General features: G+C 36.9%; 1 protein-coding gene across 5 annotated transcripts in view; it reads left to right on the top strand.

Moving 5' to 3' along the window:
- DENND1A (DENN domain containing 1A) overlaps nt 1-26,319 on the top strand; it is a 194,891-nt gene that overhangs the window by 25,286 nt on the left and 143,286 nt on the right. For all 5 annotated transcript variants that reach the window (XM_054393284.1, XM_054393286.1, XM_054393287.1 and 2 more), the window contains exons 3-4: nt 8,614-8,657; nt 25,825-25,874. In XM_054393284.1, coding sequence (XP_054249259.1) covers nt 8,614-8,657; nt 25,825-25,874 — 94 coding nt within the window. The remainder of the gene's footprint in view (nt 1-8,613; nt 8,658-25,824; nt 25,875-26,319) is intronic.

Raw genomic sequence — 26,319 nt, forward strand, 5'->3', positions numbered from 1 at the left:
AGAAGGTTATGAGAAAAAAATACACTGATCAAACACAAATAAATTAAAAAATTGTTAACCCCCCAAAAAGCCTACTTAAAGCATCAACTTCTGCTTTTAAACTCTTTTGTGTAATTATTACAGGCATCCTGTGAAATGTTTCAAAACACTTCATACTTAATTTTGCAAGCCAGGCTTTGTGGATTTCTTGAGCATTAAAGTAGGATGTTACCTAATAGTTTTAGTTGCTGTATGATTTGCTGACTAAAATTACAGAGGGGAAAAAATAATTAAAAACATAATCCATTCAAAATTTGCTCCTTACAGAGCTCATGGAGTTTGTCTTAGGTTTGAGTCAGACAACGGAACTCATTTCAAAAACAACTCTAGGTAAGGGATAATGGAGATAACAGAATCTATTGGGATGTGTACATCCAGTGGCCTGGCACTTCAAAATTTCAGAAGTACAGGGCCTTGGTTGACACAGGAGCTCAGTGCACCATAATACCATCAAATTATCAAGGGGGAGAATCTATAACTATTCAGGGAGTCACTGGTGGATCTCAAGAGTTGTTTAAGATAGAGGTTGATATAAGTTTAACTAGGAAGCAAAATGAAGCTGTTTTGGATTTTGAGTAATTTTATTTCATCTGTTATCGGTGTGATTTTCTACAGATGGGCTGTTTCCTGCATGATAGACAAGATTGTGAGATATGTGGCATATAAGTCGTTTCTTTGGGTTAAGAACAAGTTACTAAATATGGTTGATTTCTGTTCTGGTCTTATCGGGCTAAGAAGATATGGTAACTCAACTACGAATCTGCTAGCAGACACATTTGAGTTTGTTACTCCTCTTACAACTACAGAGGGTCTTTGGAACCAGTGGTACCCTAGATATCTTGTGCTAGCCTGGTTATTGTCGGTGGGGGGAAATTTCAGCTCACACCGACACACTTTTTACTTTTGGTGCTCCAACTCGGGGCTTGATTGTTTGTATGATTTATTCCTGCTCAGATTAGGAAGCAAATGAAGGCTGTATTTACAAGCAGAGAAACGCAATGAATATGTACAAATATACAAAATTCACAACATTTACAAATATATACAATCAACAGAAAAGCACAACCAATCTCCCTTTGTTTCCCCCCAAGGGGACCCTCCCAAAGGCGCCTCTCTCTCCCAGGAGCTTCCCCCTCAGACCCCCCTTGGACAGAGAAGCAGAATTAGTTAGAGCAGAAAGTTGTTAACTTAGCTGCCAAGGTCAGTGTGTGTTATCTTCAGCCAGAAGAGAAGAAGAAACAGCAGCCAGACAGCCCAGCAGCTGCCCCCACTGCAGAACGCAGAATGTGCAGAGTGCCCCACTTTGTTTTGGGTAATAGTTCTTAAACATTGCTATCTATCCAATGGAAGTGTTTAGAACAATCAGTATTTTGCTTTCTTACACCCAATAGTGACTTATTTACACTCTTTCACTTTCTCTGTTCTGAACTTTGCAAGGAAAAATTAAAAAGACCGTTTCAAACCATCACACAGTGACAATAAATTTCTGAGAAGGTTGTAGAACAAATGGTTATGAAGAGAAATATCCCTTTAAGTGCATAGTAAAGCAAACTCAAAAGATTCATGAGCCACGCTGTAATGTGGACTTGAGGTATCCCTGAAGCAATTAACCACTGTGTATAAAAGATCTGAAGATCTCAAATGAAGCCAGGAGAAACATGTAACAAATAAGACTTGAAATAAGTACTTTTTTTGTCTTGTGCTTTTGATCTCTGTTATTTTAGCTTTAGCTCTATCCCGTGCATCCCTTTTTTTATAGTTTTAGCTTTACTCATATCTGTATCCTCAATTTAAAAATTAATCTGGACTAAAAGTTTTCTGCTCTTCTTTGTAAAGAAATAATTCTGAATTTTCTGATAACGGAAGACGTCTTAGGCTTTCCAATGTCTCCTTGTTCTCACAGTTTAGAATGTTTTCAGGTTTTCTGGCAATGTTTGCATTAACATTTAGATCAGAGCTAACTTCAGTGGTGTGGGCCTTTGGGCTTGGGCTTCTATAATAATTTTTTAAAGTTCTCCTTCATCTGTTTATTTAGCTTTTCACGTGCTACTTTGTCCTGGTTTTAGCTCAGCTGCCAGCTGAGTCCTGGCAGTCCAGTCACAACAGAGGGGTTTTCTCCTTCCCCCTACTCCTCTCCCCTCTGGGTGGACGAGAAGGAAAGGAGCAGGGAAAGATGAAGTGCCAGTTGAGATAAGGACAATTTACTACTCCATTGCAGGGATACCAGATTACTCAAAGGGAAAACAAAAAACCAGGAGGAAAGGTACCAGTGTACGCAGCAGATAAAACCATGAAAGCCGCCACTGCTGCGTGCAAACCAAAATTGGAACAAAAGGAAGAAACCCCAGCCTGGAAACTGGGGAAGAAACACAAAAAAACTGAAACAGGAAACTTTATGAACTATAGAACATATTACAAGTCCCGCAAACCCCAGGCAACCCCTTTCCTGTCATAGAAGGAGCATGATGTGAGCGGGGTGTAGAATATATGATCCAGCTTGCTCTGTTGATTTGTGCCACTTGGGGGGGCAGACCTGTCCCCCCATCCCCTGTGCCTCATCCCTTCTTGAGGGGTCAGTCAGCTTAAACCAATGCATATTGAAACAATAGATTCACTCAAAGTTGTAACTGTGCCAGAGGGTAATGGAAATGTCATTCTTAATTGTTCTACTTGTCTATAGGAGAATGTCTATGTGATGCTAGATACCTTTTAAGTGGCAGCCTGGAGAGTTCAACAACTTAACATGACACCAAATTAACTGATCAGGAGTTGCTAAGACGAAACTAATGTACTCTCTTTTTCCTGTAAAAGCACTGAAAGTTTTTCCTGTCTTCATATCCATCAGGGGAGTACTGCTTCTATTTTGCATTTATTGTACTTTAGTTTTTTCAAAGAATTGTAAACTGAATTTAACCATGACCTCTTTAGATGGAAAGTTGGTTTGGATGCTAGAAGCAGTGAAAGTCCTGTATTTAAAATTTATAATGAATAGGTCATAAAGTTGGTGATGGACTAAGGCATGCACTGGAAAACAGATGTCAGGAACTTATCCACCTTGGGTGTACTGACACATAAAGGCTGCTTGGACAGCTTTTGTCAATTCTTTTATCATTAGGGCTGTTATTTCTCCATGTCTCTGTATTCTGGAAAGATATGTAGAGCCTTAAGGAAAAATTGGCTAGGAACTTGCAGATTAACCTGCTTTGCTTTGGAAGTATTTTTAACAATATATATAACTACTGAACACTATCTAGCAAAGATTTGCTCCTTGTTGCCCATCTTGCTCTTGATGTGTTAAGAATATAAAAACAGTCATGGAAATCATAGTGATTTGCTTCATCTGTTCTGGTTTTCTCCCTTCTTTCCTTTTTTGTGATGCATATTTTATGTTGCCTTTGCTTTCTTACTTTTGGACCATTTTACTTAACTCTGAACAACATTTTCTGTGTGAGTTGCAACCCTTATTCTATTTCTTAGATAAAACTGTTGTGAGAAGCATTTTCATGTTACCAGTAAGGTTTTTGGTGCTTGCAAATGTTCTTTTTACAGGGAGAGGCAAACTTAAAAGTCTGGTGTTTATGGCACTGATGTCAATGGACTTGTTGGAACAGCAGCTGATGTACCTGGGATTTGCTGATCTCTCAATGGCAATTGTACATTGTTCATGAAAACAACAGGGTGGTGTTCACTGACTTACGCTGAACTTGACACAGAGATGTGGACTGTAGTCTTGAAATGAAATACTTGTTTACAATGTGATCTGCTGGGTGGATAGTTTCATTGCATACTATTTTCATGTGGGTTTTATTTTTGAATATTGAACCTGCTGTGTGTGCTGTCTTGGGGTAACTTCAATTGCATGTGTTATGGTGCTGGCAGGGTTGTTATGAGTTTGCTTTTTTTTTTTCCCAGATATAGTTTGTAAGCCATCCTTAGAGCATTTTCTTCTGCATCTTGGTTGTTTCCTGATTTGCACACTTTCAGAGTAAGAAATATTTTATGAAGATTGAAATCTAAAAGCTTCAAATACTTAAAATTATAGTTTTTATTCCACACCCATTGTGGGGTTTCTTATCTATATGTGTAGGGTTATTTTTTTTCTCTCCCACGTTTTCTTGCTCCCACTCCTCCCCTTTTTTTTTTCCCCTTCTAGCTCTCTTCCCCCACACTGGGATCTTACCTTCATGCAAAGTGCAGCAGTTTAGGGTCAAGCAGAAGTTTGGGCTATACTGAATACAGGACATCAAGGAGTTTGCACAGGTTTGAATGGAAGTTCACCTAACTTCTTAGTTGTGCTGCATGAGCACTATAATGTGTAGTGAGTTGAAAATAAAGTTGCTCTGGATGGAATTCTATTTAACTTCTAAGAATTGCAGCAACAAAGACCTTAATGAAATGAATGAGCTAAATCATTTAGCTAAAAGGCAAAAGTGAAGTAATTTTCACTGCATTTTTTCTATTTGGGAATCATATACTGAATGATTTATAGCCAGTATGGGTTCAATGGGCTGATTTTCTTTTTTTTTTCTTTTTTTTTTCAGAAGAAACAGATTATTATGTGTTTGTGTGATTAACTCTGGCAAGTATTTTCTAATTTTTTGAGGAACTTCCCTGGTTTTATAATTTCTATATGCTTCAACTACAGATTGGTATGAGCTATGCTATTTTTAGAAGTAATTAAGTCTCTTATTTCAAGCAAAACTCTGTTTTATGATGTAAGAAAAGTTGAGAGTAAAAGAGCAGCATAGTTACACTAATATGCTGTTGTGGCATGTTCCCATCCTGTCATCTGGAAAATTAAATCAGGTTACAGCATGGATTAACATCTAGACTTGTGAGGAGGGGAAGGTAGTGTCTTAAATGCCATGAAATTGAACAATGGGATTATACAGTTCACAGCTAATTTCGATGTACTTCTGTATTTGGCTTTTTGTTGAAGAAGATTTTGTAATGAGAGGCAGTGATAGGTTTTAGAACTTGGAAACATTCACGTTTACTAAAATAATAACAAGGATAGATGGATTGTGGTTGAGTTAGCGATACAATGCTCTACATGATATGCATAGATGTGAAGTAGAATCTCTGCTTAATATCTTGGCAATGAAACTGTATTCACCTAGTATGGAATCAGTGGTATATGCTATCCAGGTGTTGATACCCTACAAATGCATAGGAAGGAATCAAAATGCTGTTGTGATAGCGCAGAAAGTTCCACTCTTCTCTCACTGAGAAATAGCATTGCCTTTTCTTACTTACTTTGAAAAAAAGAAAAGTTCAGTTACAAAAATTTCACGCCTTGTTCATATGAGAATTTATTCAGTAATTTCCCTTAAAAGCAGCTCCTTAAATCATTGCAAGAGAAATCGCTTCAGAAGTAACCATGTGATTCATTTCATGTCTTTTTCCTTGGTCCTCCCTAGAACAGGGTGTCGTGAGCCATGAGGGCTAGTGGACCTCCAGGTCTTTAGGTAACCCAGATTTTATGGGCAGCAACTGCTTTGTATGGAACAAAGGGGAAGAGGGCTTGGAATGATGGGTGTCAATGTTGGTAAGTGAACCTGCTCTGACTTCACTGAGGTTCCTCATGAATCCGATGGCATGCCATTGGTTTAAAAGCTTTTTAAACCTGAGTGAAGATCAGATGAACTGAAAGAGGAGATACTAAGTTCCCGTCAACATGCAAGTTCAATCTGTAACACAACATGAGTTCCTCTTTTGGGATTTGTGAGAAGTTGAGTTTCCAGAGCAGCTCCATAACTCCTGTGACTTTTTTTTTTTCTTTCTGTTGTCACCTTTCACTTTCGTCGTTGTTTTGCAACATCCCCTTTTGCTGACTCCAAATGAGCTTTAAATGCTTTGTGACTTTATAGATGGTTCATGCACTGGAAATCTTCAATCTCTGTGCTTTAACTATGTTGGTTAATACTTCAGTCTGTTTCTTCCCTTGTTCTGATGACAGCAAATAGATTCCCTTCTCCTGAACTTGAAAAACATGTTTTAGATGTGTACTGTCTATGGAGTACTAAAATAGAAAAATATTTGAGCATCATTTCATTAGAGAGCCTCTTAAATACCTATAATAACAGAATTCACTGTTTTGAGTTATAAAGAGGTTTCTTATTGTCTGGAGATAAAACGGAGCTGCATCTAATTCTGTTTGTATGCTGTGTGCAAAACAAATTACTGTTAATACGTTTTCAAGTTATTTCAGTTTTATAGGCAGAGCTGACAGTCAGTTATGTTCATGTCTTTGGTTACCAAATATTTCACATGAGTGCTGAAGCAAATTTGACTGATACCAGTGGTGCTGATTAAAGTTGAATCCTGAATGCTTGGCTGAGCTACCCTCCTGTACTCCTCCATTTGTTCAGGATAATTTGGATGTTACGTCCATTGTGATTACTAGGTACCATGCGATTGTCCTTTCAATGAAGAGCCTGACCATACTGAGTAATAGAAATGCCTGTTTTGTAGGTATTTATACTGCCCTCGTACTGAAGAACGTCTTCCTTACATCTAATGTACATCTGTCCTCTTTCATTTAAAACCATTACCGCTTGTTCTATCACTGCATGATCTGATGAAGATTCTATTCCCATCTCTCCTGTAGGCCTCCTTTAAGTACTGTGGCCCTTCTCTGGACCTCCTCAAGGTCCTTATTTGGGGGCTCCAGATCTAGACACGATACTCCAGCTGAGATTTCAGCAGGGTGGAGCAGAGGGGCAGAATTCCCTATCTCAACCTCCTGTCTGTGCCACTTTTGCTGCAGCCCAGGATATGTTTGCTTCTGGTTGCGTGTGCACATCAATAGCTTGTGTCTAGCTCTTTATCCTTCAGTACCCTACGAGTTCTTCTCTGCAGAGCCACTCCATCTGCTGCTCCTCCAGCTTGTGTTTGGGATTGCCCTGACTCATCTGCAGAACCTTTCACTCTGCCCATGGCAGAGGGGTTGGAACTAGTTGGTCTTTAAAATCCTTTCCAAGCCAAATCATTCTGTGATTCTATGATGATAAAGGACTGTTCTTGCCAGTTAAGCTGTTGGTGTTTTACAGGTTTGGACACCTATCTTAATACACTTACCTGCTTAAGAGTTAAGAATTTTCAAACTAGGGCTTTAAAAGGTGATCTCTTGCTTTGCATTTCTGCTTGGTTGTGTTAATGTGGAAAGGTTGGCTCACATGCTTATGTGAAATTTGATACATTGTGTATATAATTCTATGTAAGGCTGAAATGGTGAAACCAAGCATCTGATTTCTGGAAAAGGTTAATCTAGAAAGTTTAACATGCAGTCTTGCTGTGTTTCTAATGTACAAAGAATATACTTTAATAAGAAGTTTGCCTCTGCTAACAATTGGTTCACCAGTCAACTGACCTATTGCTAAAGGAAACTTTGCCGATGAGAAATCTAGGGTGGGACTACTCTGAAGTAACAGTGCATGGTGCATGTGCTATAAAAACAACTTTCTTGCCTTCAAGCCTTAGCTACAGTGCAGCATAGCAGCAATTCAGCAGTAAAGGTTGTGTGTGCAATGTCACTCCCTATGGAATGATCAGCATCTGTGGAAATGGTGTAGCCAGGGAGCCAAGTGTCACACAAGCAAACCCAGCTGAGTGCAATGCATAGGACACCAGTTGATTTTCCCATGGGCTACGCTTTATTCTGAACTCTTGTCTGACTGTTGCATGGTTTGGGGTTTTTTGGGTTTTGTAATTAAAAAAGTCCTTTGTAGAATGGAATCTGGCCTTTTCATCTGTGTTCCTTTGAAAACTGGATGGCTTTGAAGAGTTTGGTTTTAAATAGGTTGTCATATAAATAATTTCAATCATGATATTTGTTGTTTTATGAGCACCTCTAATTAAATTTAAGATAACTTCTCAGGGAACACTACCATATTATTTATTCTGACAGCCAAAGGAATAAGGACTTTCCATCAAACTTGAATGCTTGCTAATCTGAAGCATTTAGCATTTGTTTGCCTGATGACAGAGGTTTCAGGGCTACGTTAATTATCTCTTTCAAATTTTGTTTTCTAGGAAGCATACAATAACATTAACATGAAATAATTCTGAGAGATTTTGTAACCCAATATCACAGAAAACACAGTGTCTGTAGCTGGCAAAACTAGTTACCTAATTTAAACCAAAATCAAAGTGCATTTGGTAACCTTGTCTGGCGACAAGCCTCGTCGGGAAATTGCAGCCAGAAAGATGCTATACAAGGTAACAGCCTAAAGTTTAGTGTAGCACCAGCACATCTCTTCTAAAATAAATGATACATAAATATATGTTTACATATACATGTGTGTGTGTGTGCCTGTGTGTGTACACACAGACATTTCTGATTGCCTGTCTTTGGTGTGTGTATGTTTTATGTACAGTTTTTGTCTTTCTGGAGGAGGGTAAAGGCAGAGCCTTGAAAAGTCCTTCTCTGCTCTTATCAACATAGCAGCCTCAGCTGCCCTCCTTGGATCCCCTGCCAGGGTTGCTATCATCTTCTGATCAAATATTAATGTGTGATTCTCTGCTTGCTCACTAATCCAAAGCCAATTAATATTATCTGTCAATTATTTACAGATCCTGAGGTGCGGAGGCAATTCCCAGAGGGCTACAGTGACCAGGTTTGGAATGCGTAATTAATTTTTTACATGACAAAATTTATTTCAGGGTTGTTCAACATATTATTGCTGCTCTTTTTACTGAAAGAGATAAATGCATTCTTAGAAAGAAAAAGAAGCTGTAATTAGGAGCAGAAGGATAAAAACATTTTTACATTTAAAGCAGAAAACTGAAGAATTTTGGATCTCATGAGATTGTTTTAAAATCTAGTTTTTACAAGCAAACATGAGAGTGGGAAGGAAAATTGATTAATAAATTTCACTTTTTGCCTTTAGGTGCCACAGCCTGCAGTTCATTTGGCAGTCCCCACTTCATTGTCTGAAAGGTTTATAGCTATATTTAACTGGGCACCTGGCACTACAGTACATTTTTAAAATTCTTGCCTGATCATGCTGTCTCCAGTCCGTATCAAAAAGATAGCATAAAAATCCAAATGTGCAGGTGGAACATACAGGTATTTATCATTTAATTCATACACAGATTGAGATCTGGAAATTTTCACAGGATCTCTAGCTGACTTTGAAATTAACAACTTCAAGTTACCTTGTATTTTACTGTGGCTCATTAGAAGTGGATTGGGGCAGGGGTCAGGGGTTAGAGAGAGGGGATTATTGCTGTGGTGTCTATAAGTAGTACTGGAGTTAATGTACTGTTATTGTTTGTCTGTGCTTGGGATAACTGCTGCATCTGGGTTGTGAGCTGGTTTCTTGCACCTTTAGTTCTGGGGAGTGCTGAAGTTATGGTGTTGTATAACTTTAATATAACAATAAATCTTGCCTCAATGAGTCTCTGATACTGAGTTAGGGTCAGCAGAGATATTATAATTCACATCCTTTCCCTCTAATTATGTTTTCCTGCAATATGAAATTTTGTGGCATTTAGACTAAAGCGTTTAACTAATTGTTAGATGTGATAGCTCATCAGGGCCAGGACAAATGCTTTCATATTTGGCTGTGATCACTCTATGCAATGGGACTTTGACCTGGGCTTCTGGGGTTTTTTGCAGTAGTAGTAATACTATTTCCTATTTCAAATCAGCTATTCAACTACCTGACTGTTTTTCACTGTAGTTTATTATTAGGTCTTTCTTTGCACATGAAGTAAAAAATGGAACTAAACTTTCTGGGGGAGTACATCCTTATTGCCACTGTCAGTCTGTAATTTGTGAATAAGTAGATCCCTGAGTTTGTGGCTGCATGATAGACTACTTTCCAGACTATTACAGCGTATAAGGTTAGTCCTTCAGAGCTGGTACAGTCAATTGTGTTCATGGTCAAGGTATTCCAGGAGAGTCTTGTACACAAAATTGATTTTATAAAATCCTTAACAGTCCTCTTCCTTCTACCAAAAATGATTATACTTGTATGATGTTGCTATGAATATGCAAGACTGAATCAAACTTGCAGGAGTCACAGGCTCATATATAATTCTTAAGATGTTCTCCCAGTTATAGTCAGAATTTCCAGTCTGATGTCAGACCTCACAAAAAATACAGTAATGTTTGTGGGGATGAGATGGATTTTTAGATCATCAAATATTTTGCACACACAACTTAAAGGGAAAGCAAAAGAAAGGAGAGTAAACTTCTCAAACTAAGAATAGATTTTTCTTAAGAACATTTACCCTCTTGATGCAGAGAATGTTCTGTTAGTAATAGCTATGTATTTTTTAAGAAGAAAACATGTCCACAGCTGACAGATTTACATTTGAAATATCACTTATTTGTGAATCTTTAAGTAAGCCAGAGGAAAAAAAAAGTAGAAAGTAGAGTAAAGATTTAGAAGTGCTAAGTCACTATAGATAAAGCTACACACTAGGAAACCCTTGATTTTTCTGCATGTGTTCTGTATGCAAAGGAGGAAGATGATATGCACGTTAGTGCAGGCAAAAATTGTTTCTAGCAATCAAACATTTATGGTTTAATCCAGAAGGAATATTTGAGTTAAATCAACACAAGGTAAAGCACTTATTAGTAAGAAAAAAAAAAAGGAAAAAAAAAACCCTCATTTTTTTTATTCATCTAAACTATCAGTGCTTGTTTTTACATACACTGTATTTCCCATGTACCAGCACATCTGATCAGAGACCCTCGCTGCTGCTAGATGTTTTATTCTGTGTGTTCTTTGTACCTTACAGTAAAAGAATCTGTCACAAATTATTGTGCCTCACTGCTTTAGAAACTGAGAAAAAAGGGAGGTTAGATTGACATCTGTGACTGAATAATGATGACCAGCCTTTTGGCTCCCCTTGAGCCACAAAGCTAGCATTGCCTTTAGAGAGGAAAAAGGAGTAAGAAGAAAGGGGAGGGATAAAAGAGAGTTACAAATCTGTGGTCCCGGAGATGTATTACTGTTGGACCAGTTGTCTGCGTGGTATGATAATCCATTTTGATCTTCTGTCTTAATTGTCTGCTAAAGACAAATGGGCAGTAAAAGTTCATCAGTTTCATCTTTTGCTTCTCATTTAGAGACAGAATAAATGATCCATCGCTACAGAAGAAACCTTTCTTTCTGACACGGAAGTAATGCAGACCCAACACATTTTATTAAAATATTTCTCCCTCATTATTTCAGTCCTCTCAGCTCTGATAGATGTTACTGTTTCATGAAAAATGTAATCTGAAATGTAAATAAGGGGTTTGATACAAAGTAAGGAAGGTAATGAGCAGGCTAGCCACATTGTAGGAATTTTGATTGTAATTACTGACAAACTGAATTCTGCGTGTCCTGATTTTTTGCCCTCAAGTTGTCTTTGACACGTTCATACCACAATGACATCTGTGGTTTAAATCTGCTAAATAACTGTATAACAGAATATTTTATAGGCAATGTCATAGACAAGGTATCTTAGGAGCCTTACTAAGGAAAGAAAATGCTAATGATTGCTCCAGGCCACTTGAAATGGTTAAAACTAGGGTTTTTTTTTGAATGGCAGAAGGGGGGACTGAAGTAATCTTGAGATGTATTTTTAAATATGAGTGTATTAACTCGTAGGGGTGTTTTTATAATGGCTTTTAAGAATAAAATGTGTGTTTACATGCATGTGGTTGTACCTAACATGAAATGCAGTAATTGGTGGCATTATAAGCAACATATTTTTTTTCAATGCTAGCTTTTTAGCAGTGGTCTTAAAATTTAAACCAGATGAGAACTCTTAGATATTCTTCCTAAAATACAATCACTATAGGTAGAAGCATCCTTTAAAAAAAAGTTAATGGTCTATCAGAAAAATGCTGATGTATTATTATGTTTTCTAATTTGAGTTCCTAATAAAGCTATAATAATTAATGTTTTTTGGTAGGTGCAATCCTGTCTTACTGGAATGTTATAAATACCAAACTCAAGCCAGGTCACTTTACCTATATTGTCATATGAATTGTGACTGCCACTAATTGGAAGTTTAATCTCAAGATTAATGCCGCTCCTGGCCTAATACACACAAGAAAGTTTCTTGCAGAGATAGGAAGACCTAACAAATAGTTGATGTATAAATATCTAAAAATAGCAAATATTCAAACAATCAGTGGAAGGCGTAGCAGCAAAGACACAATGTTGTAAAATGCATTATATTTTTTAAATGGCTTTTTTTGAATAGTGCATCGTTTGGCTCCTTGCTGTTTTAGTCTTTACAACTCATCTGGAAGGGAAAGAAAAAAATAATGTGGTGATGGTTCCCATTTATAAGCTACTTCACATGGGTATGATGACTTGTCTATAATTTGATGAACTATTATATGTATCAGTTAATTACTACACGGATGGCTGAGGTATGCATGCTTGCAAGCTGGTACTTATGCAGATTGCTACTTCCATTCTGCTGGTAATTTTTCTTTCCACTGGCATTGTAACAGAGTTTATAATGAAACTAACAATCTTTATACATTTATAGAAACTGTAAAACTTTTATGGCAGTCTTTATATAGAAACTAATGGTCTTTCTTGTACAAAGTCTGTGAGCATTGTAGAAACATTCCACACAGGGAAGAATAAAAAGCACCCTTTCTTTATGTCATTGTAAGAGTCGTGTGATTGGAGAGTATTTACACAGTGCTGGCCATAAATAGAGCATAAGCCTCCTGTCTTGCGAAATCTGTGTGCACTAAGAGGACTTAGTTGCTTGAACAGGGATAATTATAATCCAGTTTGATATTTCTGAATTGCACATAGTATTCTTAGTCTAAAGTTTTTGCCTTACAGGCTGCATATATGATAAAACCTCTCTTAGGAGTAGTTTAAAATAATAGCTATCTTATCAAAAGTAGGTGAAGAAGTTGGATGAGGAAAGGTTGAGTAATTAGTAACTTAAATCTATTAAAGTGGCTACAGTGATGCTACTATACAGTTAAAGCCACTTTGTAGTAAAAAGGCAGTGTAAATAGTAAATGTATGGAGTATTTGGTACTTGTTTCTGAAGCATTTGATACTCTGTATGTGTGGAGCTATCACACTGCATTCATACAGGGAGGCTTTTTAAGTGAAAGCCTAATAAAACTTAATGTAGGATAGTTATAAATGTTTTCATGGTACAGTGACTTCTATTTAGGTAGCAGGAAAGTAGCAGCATGAATGGAAACCTTTGTGTGGGGTAGGCAAGCAGCCTGTGTAACCTGTGAGGAGATCACCTTGTGCCTTTGGTGCAGATAGTACAGCTGCTGTTTCACTGAAGCATTCTGGAAACAATTTATCTATCCTGTGAGGACAAAGCTGGGTTATTTAGTTCAAGCCCTAAGAGGTAGTGGACAGGACTAAACCATGGGCTTTGACTATTGAAAGCCATGTCAAAAGCCAGTGTCCAGAAGTTAGAAAAATTCTGAATAGAAATAGAGGAATAATTTAGCCCAAGTGTGAGGAAATGTAGTTCAAGCTACTTTATAAACAATTTCATTTTTTTTTCCCCCACGTAAAATTAGAATCAATATTAGAAGTTCAATAAACACAACCTGATTTCACCACAAATTGTTCATCTGGGTGCAAATATTCCTGGATACAATCATATGGCCTTTGTGATACAAGAAGTCAGACTAGATGATCATAATGCTCCCTTCTGGCCTTAAAAATCTGTGAATATATGAATAATTTAAAACCTGTCCTGCCAACCCTCGTTTGTTGAGGTAGTCATGTTAAAATCCTGCGGGACTGCTCATGTGAGCAGAGGTTGTGGGATCAGGCCTAAAGTGAGTAATCATTTTCGCCTATGTTTAATGTATTGATTAAAGTATTCACTTCAATTAAGATGAGTTTCTTTAAAATAGGAGATGCTTAAGTAGTTATATTCTACATTGGGTTGTATAAGGCAGTTGTTATCAAGATAGTTTAAAAAGGTCTCATTTCAGTCTCATGAACCATTCCGTTCTCTACTGGTGCTATTAATCAATTTGTAAATAATTTCAGAAGTATTGTGTTAAAATTTGTACTATGTAGGAAATGTCTTTGTTTTGTTTAAAAATAAGATAAAACCCAATCACCTAACTGTGGGCTGTGGGCATTTTAAAGTTGATGTCAACTCTTTTCTCTACGATGAGAGGAAATAGCCTCGAGTTGCACCAGGGGAGGTTTAGGATGGATACTAGAAAAAAAAAACCAAAACAGTTGTTTCCAACCAAAATGATTCTGATTCTATGATTCAATGCACATATCAGTCTTCCTTGTAGTGACTGATTGTGTCAATAAGTGCAGGAGAACTGGGTAGTACTTTCCTTTGCAAACATTAGAACCTCTTGAAACATGACTATAGTATCAACAGGCAAGTGGTGTCTTCAAGGAGAGAGTTACAAATCAATCTAAGATATGTCATAACTTTAAAGTCATAAAGCAGTTAAACAATTGATTAGTTGATTAGAGATCACTTTTAAATCCAGAATTTAGTGGGATGACTTAGTTAGCTAGCTTAAAAATCTGAACTACTGGTGAGTAAGACTATTTTTGAGACCACGCTACTGAATGAGCATTGATAATACTCTTTTTCCCCTTAATATGTCTTCTATTGCTTCTTTAATGTAGCTCTGCTACAGCAGAGAACTTTCTCTTGTAGCTCCTAAAGCAGCTGTTAATTTTTCAAAGTTTCCCTAGCGTGTGGAGGAGGAAACAGTTCTTGGGATTCTTCTTGTTGCAACTTGTCTGCCCCTACTCCAGTGTGTAAATGCATTTAAAAAATGTGATAAAAAAGCTAAAGATTCCCTCAAAGTTTCTGTAAAGACAAAAACTGGAAATAGAAGTTGTGGGGTTTAAAATTTATTTGGAGAGCATCTTGTGGCATATAAAAAAGTATCAAACCAAACAGAACTGCTTGTGCTTTGTTACTTAAATCTTGAGTTCTTGTACCAATTGCTGGTGCATGTAAACTTTATGAAACGGAACTCTACAAGATTGCTGTTCCTTGGTTTACTTTGATTTCCAGTGTGGCAGGAGGTTTCCATGGCTTATTCTTGACAGCAAAGGAGCTTGGGTTTGGGGCAGTGTGGATGGAAATAGAACTTTTTTCGGTTTTCCTTGTTATGTGTGATATTTCAAAGTAGGCATGAACTTTTTTTTGTTCCACACCTCACACCCCCAGGTGATGAACTGTAAAATCTGATAATCTGTCCAGTCTTTTCAGGAGAAAGAATTTTATATCAAAGTATTGTTTCTCAGTGAAGTCAGTTGGTGATTTGTTATTTCAGTAACAAGTGTTCAGTTGTAGTCATCTGCAGGGTTATCACAACCCTGTGCCCTCTGCAGATTAGAGATTGTAAGGGTGGAATGCTCTGGAGAATACACAGCACAGAAGATGTGTGGGAGTGCCAGGGAATGTGTTGGTACTGAATGGCAGGTGTACTGAATCCCAAGTCACTATAACACAGCCAAATGGAAGAATGTATCTTCTGGAAGGTGTATGTTTTTCAATGCTTTACTACCATAAGCTGTGAAAGAAAACCAGTCTGTAAGAGTGTGTGCAACTGGGATGCTGAGATTCTTGCATATTTTAATGTCCCAGTACTGTATTTTCTCATAGCCATCATCATGTTGGCATATTTGCTGTTGGCTTTAGTATAACTTTGGAATAATTTCACAAATGGTGTAGAGCATTAGACTGCATGATGCCTTTATTGAAGTTGAGAGGGACTTTTAAAAAAAGGCCTGTAGTGACAGGATAAGGTGTGATGGTTTCAAATCAGAAGCAGCTCAATTTAGATCAGACATTAGCAGGAAATGAGGGTGGTGAGGCATTGGAACAGGTTGTCTAGAGAAGCTGTGGAAGCTCCAAGCCTGGAAGTGTTTAAGACGAGGCTGGATGGGGCCTTGAGCAACCTGATCTAGTAAATGGTGTCCCTGCCTATAGAAGGGTTGGAACTGGACGATCTTTAAGGTCAATTCCAGCCCAAACCATTCTGTGATTCTATGTTAACTTTAAAAAAAAAAAATATTTTAAAGAAATGTTTGGAAAGTAGACTGAAAGAAAAGTTTTGTTGGTGATTGTTAGATGACTTCAATTGATACTCACATACTTAAATTTTTGGGTGTCTGGGCAGCAGCCCAGAACTGATTGTACCTTACAGAGAAAAGTTGGAAAATCTTCTGTTAGCCTAGGGAGGTTCAAATTCCTCTAGTCTATACTTGGAAAACATAAGTTTCTAACTTGAGTCACCTTTGTACACATCAGCAGTCCTTTCTTCAAGTCAAACCCAATTTCTGTGACTAAGGAATGTTTTTGTAGCTCTGTGTTTTTATTTTCTCTAGCATATTCTTGTATTTGGAAATCTAAAAGTTGTGAAAATACTGATAAATTTGAAAAGCTGTGTCCTCTTCTGACCTTCAGCTGTCTAAGGTGATCACAGACTCTATCTCATCTCTGCAAAGCTTAATGTTAGAAAAATTGTTCTTTCCCTGGGGCATTAGTGTCCTCATCATGTATCATCATTTTCCTTCCTTCTCCTTTTGAGAATTCTCAAATAGGTATGATGTGCATGCAAGGCTGAGAAACAGGTACTGCTGGATTTTAAAATTTGGTCAGCTGTTGCCCCCTTTGGGATAGTTGTTGAGTTTTGTTGTGTTTTCTTAGCTGCAAGAAAGCAGATAATACCTTTAAGGCAGCTGTGAAGAATCTTCATTAGTGGTCAGCTTTAAAGATCTCCCACAGCCAAGTGTTCTTCTTAGCATTTAGAAGACTTTTGTGAGAAAGCAAGTCCACAAATTGTGTCAGTTTGTGTTTTGGTAACACAGTGCTAGGTATCACAGAATCATAGAATGGTAGGGGTTGAAAGGGACCTCTAGACATCATTGAGTCCAAGCCCTTTTGCCAAAGCAGGATCGCCTAGGACAGGTCACAGGAACACATCCAGGCAGTTTTTGAAAGTCTGCAGAGAAGGGGACTCCACAACCTCTTTGGGCAATGGGTTCTAGTGCTCTGTCACCCTCACTGTAAAGAAGTTTTTCCTCATGTTGAGGTGGAACCTCCTGTGTTCCAGATTGTACCCACTGTGCCTTATCCTGTTGCTGAGCACCACTGAAAAGAAACTGGCACCTTCATCCTGACACCCATGGCATGGTATATATCCATGGCATTTTTCTTGACAGTCATATTTAATTTTTAGGCAGCAACTTTTAAAGTATTCTTCTGTTTTCTCTTAAGTGCAGTAGCATGATTAGACAGGTTTTTTTCATTGTTTCTCAGAAATTATGTACTTTGCTCAGTTGTTGGTTCCCAGTCTGTAGTTTATTTCCTCTTAAGGATGTCACTGGTGGAGAATTTCTAATATGGAATGACTGCTTGGATTCAGTATACACTCTTAATGTTCTCCTAGGTAACTGATGCGGGAAGGAATTGGAGTCTAGTGTTATTTTCTCATGCTTTTTAATGCCTTGAATTTCTATAAAAGATGTTCTCAGTGAAATGACTGAATTTTATGTGAGAGATGGTGGAATTTCTGCAGTAAGGAAGTGGCAGAGAAGTCACACTGGAGTCCTGCTTTACACAAAGGCAGAGAAGTTGCTGGTGGCGAATTCTTACCTTTGCTTCTCTTGTCTTTATTCAGACTTTGTCAACATTCCAAATTTCTTCACATGTTTTTTCTTGGGCAAAGGGCAGGAATTAATTTTTAATGATATTTACTATTCATTGAGCTAAGTTGTGGGGTTTTTTTTTTGGGGTGTGTGTTCTATTTGTGTTTTTTCCCCAGGTTGATTATTTATAATATCCTAGTCATTATTTTTTCCTTTGATTTAGTTTCCTATTTGTTGTGCCTGGATGTTGCAGAAGTGTCTATGAAAACTTGTACTCACCTGAAAAAGTTAGTTTTTAACAGCCAGAACAGTTTGTTTAAGTTTGGTGTTTTTGTTTTTTTTTTTTTTTTTGGTTTGGTTTTGTGTTTTCTCTCTCTCGCTCTCTTTTTTTGTTTTGTTTTTGTTTTCCCCTACCCTGTGAAAAATGAATCTCCTATTGGGACTCAACTACCATAAAGATTTATAAAGGTGTAGCATAGTTACATGGGCAATGTTTGAGTTTAGGTTTTAATTTAGATTTGGAGCTCTGGCCCTGCTCTTCTAATATATATTTGTGTGAGTGAATTCCCATGATTAGTATTATCTCTTTATAGTAAAGATCAAATCTGGCCCAATCTTGTAAATACGACTGAAAATCTTACTGGAACAGTGCCATCATAATAGTCTCCTGTAATCATGAAGTTTATATTAGATAAACAGAACTAATTTTCAGGTATTTTGGAAGATACTGTTTTAGAGAACTGCATATATGTTTTTAAAGATTGGGCAGTGGCTGGTACAGAAGTGATTAAGAAAGCAGGATCTTGCCCGTTTATGTGAACAGGGTATTTCTTTTGTGGAGATGTCGTGTTAACTATCCGTTGCAGACCTTTATTGGTGCTTCTTGAATAATTTGTTTAAACTACACAGTACAGATTCCTTATTTTAGCACTAAGACTTACAAAGGCTTCTTTTAGCAGCCTTTAATTTTGTACTTATGTATGTGACATAGCCTGTGGCTGTGATCTCTACTGTGAATCTGCAGTTGTTTTGGGATGAAAGGAGGAGGCAGCTGGAAACTCAGTAGCTACATCTAGCTGTCTACCTAGAGAAGGCCTTGATTTCAAGTTTATCTAAACAAGCTCGACTAATCCCAACTATCTAGGGGGATCCACTGTCAAAACAAGCAGCATGGCCCTAAGGCAAACACAACCATACAGAAATGAAGGCTGGGACTTCCAATACTCCAATGACTGCATACTGGAGGCTTTTCTTCCGGAAAGAGAGTAAGAGAGGTAGAATTTGCATAATGCCTTTTCATTGGAAACTTTTGGAAAGCTGACAGAGGTCCAGTTTATAGCTCTGTAGCCACAATACAGAGTCTATAGGAGAATCCTTGAATGACCTAACCATATTGAAAGAAAAAATGAAAGCATGGAAGTATAGCCAAGTGAGTGTGGAAAAGAGGGCTGCTGCATTGTCTAACATCTGCTCTACTTCTCGTTAGTTTTGTTCTTTGGTATTCTATGTGGACTTTGGAGAAACCTAAGACAGCCTAACATGAATCCTATAATCTTCCTTCTGAATATTTATGCAGTGTGCCAGCCTCTAAGCTGTCCTTTGCATCTTCCTACTTCCCCCTCATTTTCATGCTCTCAAATGAGGCCAACATTTCAAAAGCTAAATAAATGTTTGTGAATGTTTATAAAAGATTTGCATAAATTTGTCCTTGTTTGACAAAGATCACTTTTTTCTTATGCCAGTTCTGAAATTTTTTTAAAGGTTTCAGTGCTTGTCTTGACAACAAAGCTTGCCTCAGAGAACAATGATTGCTGATTAAGAGGGTATGCAGTTATAGCTGAATAGAGCGTTTGAGACACGTCTAAAAGGACCAGTCATCTTAAGCCAGAATTATAATACTTAACGAGTGTTAGCTGCAGCAGATATTTAAAGCTTTGGTTTTGATGCACTATACCTGTGCAGTCGAGTTAGGGTGTGAGAAGTATCTGATTCTCTTTTCACAGCTAATAGTTTTCACCTAATTTTTCCTAAATGTGGAAGTTAAAAATATTTCTCATTTTTAGTCACTAAATGTTTAACATAGATCTAATTTGTGCTTTCTGATATTGACACTTCTTATCTTTATCAGTTGATCAATGTTAATGCACATAAACGGACATGATTTTTTTTTTAATGCTTGTTTGTATAATTTTTCAATTCTTTGTGAACTGAAACAATTACTCCTACAACAGTCGTTTTTCTAAATTTTAATTTGGTTTTAGCATGTTATCTAAAAGCCATTTGTCTTAGAATAAAACTAACTCTTAATTTTATTGAAGAGGCTTTAAAGATATTTATTGAGGAGATCTGAAAATCTGCTTAAATATTTAATTCAGCTTTACTTTCAGATTTTTTTTTTCCACTGGAAAAAAAGTAATAGTCGGTTCTGTTCTTTTGTTCTGTTAGTTGAGAGGTTGAAGTTGTCATTAAGGCAAAAACTAGAGCTACTTCTCTGACACAGTTTTTATCACATCTGCTAGGCCTGTGTCCCAGGAGGAGCTGTGCAGAGCAGTGAATTCAGCATAGGCCCATTATCTACTGGTTTTGCGTATGTTGTAAAAGGAGTGAGACCTCAGGGAGGCTTGGAGCCTCCTCCCGTGTAATGTCCAAATCAGATTTGAAGGACTGGTGGCAGGAAAGCTGTGGCCTTGGGGTGTGAATTCTAAGAAACAGAGTCACAATTAGGTTTAAAAAATTCAGGGATTTTGAGCTTTATCTTGAAATATGTTTTTAGTAATGCAAGTAGAAAAGTTGCCCATCTGTGCACATATTTTGTATGTTTAAAATATTTAAATGATAGCAGGCCTCAATATGCTTAGGAAATGTTATTTATTTCATGCTCTTCCTGATACCAGCATTGTGTATATATGTGTTAGGGGTTTTGTTTGCTTTTAAATCCCAGCATTTTTGTGAGAACAAATGGTGTTATTTCATCCTGGGCACCATTCCCCTTCTGACCCTCATATAAGAAGTGACTTTTGTAGAAGAAAAGCCCTCCCCTAATTCAAGCTTTATAATTACTCAGAGCAAGTGGATTTGTATCACACTAGGCAAATGGATAAATTAGTGCTATGAAATTGTGTTGGAATACTGATAGAATTTTAAAAGTAGACGTAAAACTAAATTAAGATGATTAAATTAATGCTATGAAACAAATTATGCTCCTGATTTTTTGGATTGGAACTTTCTTTTAAAGTACTGATTAACATTAATTCTGAAAATATTTTGACCATTATAAAACCCAGTAACACTCAGTGCTGCTGTAAGATATAAAAGGATTTTAGGATAAAATCAATGCAAGGTGAAATTTGATACAAATATTTTAACTAAAAAAAACGTTGCCTTAAAAATAAAATATTTTATCAGTTCTTAAAAAACTAGGAAAACCTTTAAAATCTAGAGAGATTTTCGTTTTTTAATTTTATGGTTTTTGGTCTGCCTCGTCATCTTGAAAAATCAGCTTTTTGTGGCTGTGTGACAGTGGCCTCTGCATGCAGGACGCTTTCATTTTAATTTGAGGGTTAGATTTTATAAGATGTTTGGATTAGAATGCTTTTCCTGATTTTTAATTGCATAATTAGATGGCACTTTTTAATCAATGAGAATCTGTAATAATAACATTAGAAATATTTGATGTAAGATAGTATAAACTGACAGTCATACTAAATGCAAATGAAAGGTTAAATTTTCCAAACACAAGATGTACTGATCTCTTCTTGTTACTCATAGCTGTGTTCAAGTGAGTGGTTGAATTTTTTGGGCTGGCATAGCTTTAGTGCATTTAAATTCTTTAAATAAAATTTGAAACATGACTGCATTTTCCTGTCCGTTTTACAATGGACAGCTTTGTGAAATGTTTAAAGCAGTTATTGAAACTTGTCACTGAGGTACTTAATTGGGCAGGAAGATGTTCCCTTTCCTAGGAAAACTGCTCTCCAGTTTCTCTTCCTTCCTTCATCAGTCTGTTGATGTCTTCTTGAAACTCTCTTGGTGTCTCCCTGTGTGAACAGGATGGATTTCATGTTTGTTTTGTGGATTCAGATGGTATTTCAAGCTGGGTAAGGTGAAAACTGTTTGTATTTCTTCCTTCCCTGTTTAGTATTTTGCTTACAGCAGCCTAACCTATATTTCACCTCTGGATTAGCGTCAAGGAAATAAAACAGCATTCATCTTTTCATCACTGAGCCACCTCTTTTCTCCATGGGAAAACTCATCCTACTTGCAATGCTCTATTCTACTGTAGTATTTAAGTTGTCCTCACATTAACATATGTGCTTTGTGAAATGTGGTTGTGGAGTTTTTGAGTTGTTTCCTTCCCACCCATGATTCACAACTAAAAAGGTTTGGCTCTACTCAGAGCAGTCTCAACTTCACCCATGTTTCCCTTGGGGTTTCCTAGTAGGCTTCCAAATACAGGTCCCCAACCTGTTGGGTGTTGTGGTGTTTTGTTTCCTTTCTCTGGCTTAATTATTTGAATGTCTTGCCTTAATCATTCACTGTTTTTCACAGATCTCTGCCTGTATTTTAATTTTTCTCACCAACTTTTTCTTACACTTCTCGTTCCACTTGGAACATGTCTTTCTATGAGTAGATTGTTCACAACAGTCTGCTGCTCTTGCCTCAGACCAGCAATTTACTTATCATTTTATCAGTACAGTTTAATTTCATTGTAGCTTCAGCGTGGGGTATTTGTTACCAATATTCATTTGAACAAGGGAAATAAAGTGATCTTGTATATCAGAAAATCTCTGAACTTGTTCCATTGACTTAGAGGTAGGAACATGTAGGGAAATGATTAAAAATAAGATACAGCTTGCTTATTAATTTCATAAGTGAGTATGCAACTTTTTTCATCCATGTTAAGCTTTCTCTGCTATTTCATCTCAATCTATGGATAATTCAGGACATTGTCGAAGTGTGGATTGTGCGTATTTAACTCTCTTGCTTTCCATACGCTTCTTGAGCATCTGTGTGTGTGTGTAGGAAATCCTTTCAGAGGCTGCCTCACCTCCATAAATTGCTGTGTGACACAAAAGGGCTGAACACTGTATTCCTGTCTCATTTATTCTGAAAACTTTGCTACTGAAACCAAACTTAATCAATGAGCTCTGTGTTGTCTCCGATAAGTTATGTACTGGCTTTATTGATTGGGAAGGATTTTAGAAAACCCATGTGGGTTTATAATGTCAGCAGTGTTTTGATTATGAAAAGAGTTGGAACCTTGGGACAAGGAACCAGGTGGTGTATGTCCTAAAGCCACTGGTGACACGGCTGAGCAGAATCCCCCCAGGGACACAGTTCATGCCCTGCACTTTAACTGTGGTGACTGGCTGCTATAGATGCACTTTTTGCTCATTAAAATGTTAAAAATCAAACTGCATGTAAAAAGATTTGTGAAAATATAAACTTGGGGATTGATCCAGGAAACTGGCATGTGAGACCCTAGAGACACTGGTTTCAGCTACTGAGCTACTGGGTAATTTACGCTTATCAGCTGCGTGTCCTGGATTGGTTGGTTGTGGTGTTTTTTTGTTTTTTTCTTTTCTGTTCTTCTTCCCTTTTTTTTTTTTTTTTTTTTTTTAGGAGGCTTTGCTTTAGAGCCACTTATATAGGTTTTTTCTTTTAAGAAAATAGGCATAGGGGAATAAAATAAGAAAACAGGCTGTTGATACTATCTCTGTGTTTCTTGTCAGGTAAAAACATAAAAAGAATTATGCTGCCGTGGAACGATTCTAGGTTTGGTTTTGTTATGTTTTTTTTGTGCGAAATTGTAAAGAAATGATGAGTTCTCTAGGCTGAAAGTGACCACTCACCTAAAGAGGTCTGGTAGGAAGTTATATGTTATGTAGGAATCACTAATCTCCAAACTGAGCAGTATTTAAAAGAGGGGGAAAAAAAAGAAAAAAAATGAAAACAGAACAACAAAAAAGCATTGCATTTATAGTAACAAGCCTGAAAATTGAGCAAAAATCGAGTAGGTTCTTCAGTAATTGTATTCCTTACATGCAAAAGATCAGCAGGTTTGCTAATTAGAGACTAATTCTGTATATTATTTTAGTATTTCTTAATAGTTTAAACTTAAAAATGCATCATTTTATGTGGTTAGAAAGCTATAAATATCAAGAAACAAGTGCAAAGTAAGTAGTACACTTAGCCTACATTAACACAATGCTGATGACATGCTAAAGTGCCTTATTATGCAAGTGTTTTTACTTACAGTAATTATTTACATCATCCAAGTGATGGAGAGAAGATTATGAAATTTTCAGGTGATTTATAGCTTGTTGTCTTTTAACATGGTTTTATTTCAGAATTCTGTCTAGCACTTACAGGGCTGTAATTCTAAAAACTAGATGTGCTGTCATTATTTTGAGAGCAATTTGTATTGATAAGGCCAACAAAAATATAGACACCTCACTCTCCTGCAATTATGATTTTGGTTGTTTTAAAATTCTACATTTTTTTTTCTTGTTGTGTTTTAAAAAATATTTTCTTCATGAGTATTTCTGTTGTGAGTAAGGAACAACTGTGCAGTAGTTAAAACGGTTGATCTTTTTAGAAGTCACAGACTCTGCACAAGGGTGAACCCAATCACATTAATGAGGCCTTCATTCTCAAGGCATTATTTTGTGTCAAAGTGCATATTTCTGCAGAGTTTATTCTGAAACCTGTATAGCTCCTTTCCAAGTCTCCTGCTGAATTTGAAAGGAGGATACTTCTTTGCTTTACATGGAATTCTTCAGTAGATCCTTTCGTGTTCTTTAAAAACAGGGGGTTCTTAAATAATCTATCAATAAACTGTCAAGAAGTCAAAGTTTCCATATCTTTTTCTCCCTGAAATCTTAAGAACTTGTCACATTTTAGTTGTCAAGACACCTCCAAAGAAGAATCTATGAGCAGTTGAACCTGAAACCATTGCTAAGAATGGGATGTGCTGGTTTGAATTATGTAGGAGGAGCGTGTTCTTGCAAGGGATTCGGTGTGTTTTCTGCTTCATTGAATAGGTTATTAGATTGATGTAGTTTATTTGTTGATGATGGCATTGGTTTTAGAAATAAATGAAGCGAGAAGCATCAGTTTAGTTATTGATGATAATTTATTGCTATTGGTCAGAAAAGTGTTGAATATATCAGAGGGTTTGTCATTTAGTCAGGACTGTCTTCTTTCAGCTGAGAACAAAAATATAGTTTACATTTCAGGTCCTGAAATATTTAAGTGTGAAGGAGAATGAGCAATGAACTGGCTGGTAGTAACTGTCTGAAAACTAGGTAGAGCTTTGTGGTGGGTTGTGGATTATAGAATTTCAAATTTGAGTATTATAGAACAAGGTATGTAAATGGATTACTTGTTTACTGTGAAAACAACTGTTTTGGGACTAGCATGTTTCCGGTTTTGCCTATAATTACTGTATTTGTTTTAAGTTGAAAATTAAATTAATTTCTGTGCTGATGATGTTTTTAGTTTCTGTATTCATGCTTTTTATTTGCTGTCATGCAAAGGCTGTATTTAAAGTTGCTCTGTTTGTGGTGCTGTTTTACAGTTTCTAAAAACTGGGTTGTAGGTTATACAATTTGTAGTCATTTTAATACACATTGTTTTAATCAGTTTTTTAACACTCAGATTTTCTTTCTAGCAGCAGTAGGCAACAATAAACGTTCCTGCTATGAGACCTATTGGCTGTATCTTTTGTTATTTATCTCACTGATGCTAGGAAGTATTCTCTAATCCCCCAGACCTCTGTTCCTAGGTAACAGTCAAAAGCTGTGCCAGCAGAAGTGGTCCTGCCAGGCCAAACCCATGTGGTTTGGTGTTATTCACTATGATCCATATGGTCAGGGTAGAGATTGTCCCTAGAGAGGTGTTAACACTCAACAGCCCAACCTCCTCCTACTCTTCAGAGAATTGCTGGATGGCTCCTGCTGCCTGCCCATGTGTGAATCTTGATTAATTTTTCATTTTTAATGAAGTTTGATCGTGTTTATTATTTCACATGATTGACTGCCTGGTACTCCTTCCATGTAATTGATAAAGCCCATATTTCTTCATCTGTCTCTTATTTCTTCAGGGCAAAGTTGTGAAATTCTGTGATGTGGTTAATATTAGATTTATTGGTCCCAACAGATGTATAAATTATCTCTTTTTCTCTCCACAGGAAGTTCTACAGACTTTGACCAAGTTTTGTTTCCCCTTCTATGCGGACAGGTAGTATTAGCTTTTCAAACTTTACGAGAAAATAAGCTTGTCAATAAAACCACTGTAGAAAATAAAAACCATGCCATTCTTAATGTTCTGTATGCTTGACTTTGATTTAAAGCACCCAAGTGCAAATTATAGTCTTAGAATCACATTTTCCTGGGGTTTTTATGGGCATCATCAAAAAAAAAAAAGTTTTAAAAGTTGGAGCTGTTCAGTGGCAGCAGTAACAGTGCATTTTGGTTTACTTCTGTGTAATGCTTGGATGTGGAATCCTTGGGTAGTCACTGTCAGATATTCATATTGCTATCAAAGCTTTGTATGCCTGCATATCTTATCTCTTAATTGATAGTATTTGGGCAGAACTATGAATTAAATGCTTTACATTTAAAGGCCTTGGTCTTGCTGGAATTCTGGTGCTTTACTTGGTCACTATTTAATGTGGCTTCTTATA

Source organism: Indicator indicator, chromosome 28 (genome assembly GCF_027791375.1).
Source record: "Indicator indicator isolate 239-I01 chromosome 28, UM_Iind_1.1, whole genome shotgun sequence".
Taxonomy (NCBI): domain Eukaryota; kingdom Metazoa; phylum Chordata; class Aves; order Piciformes; family Indicatoridae; genus Indicator; species Indicator indicator.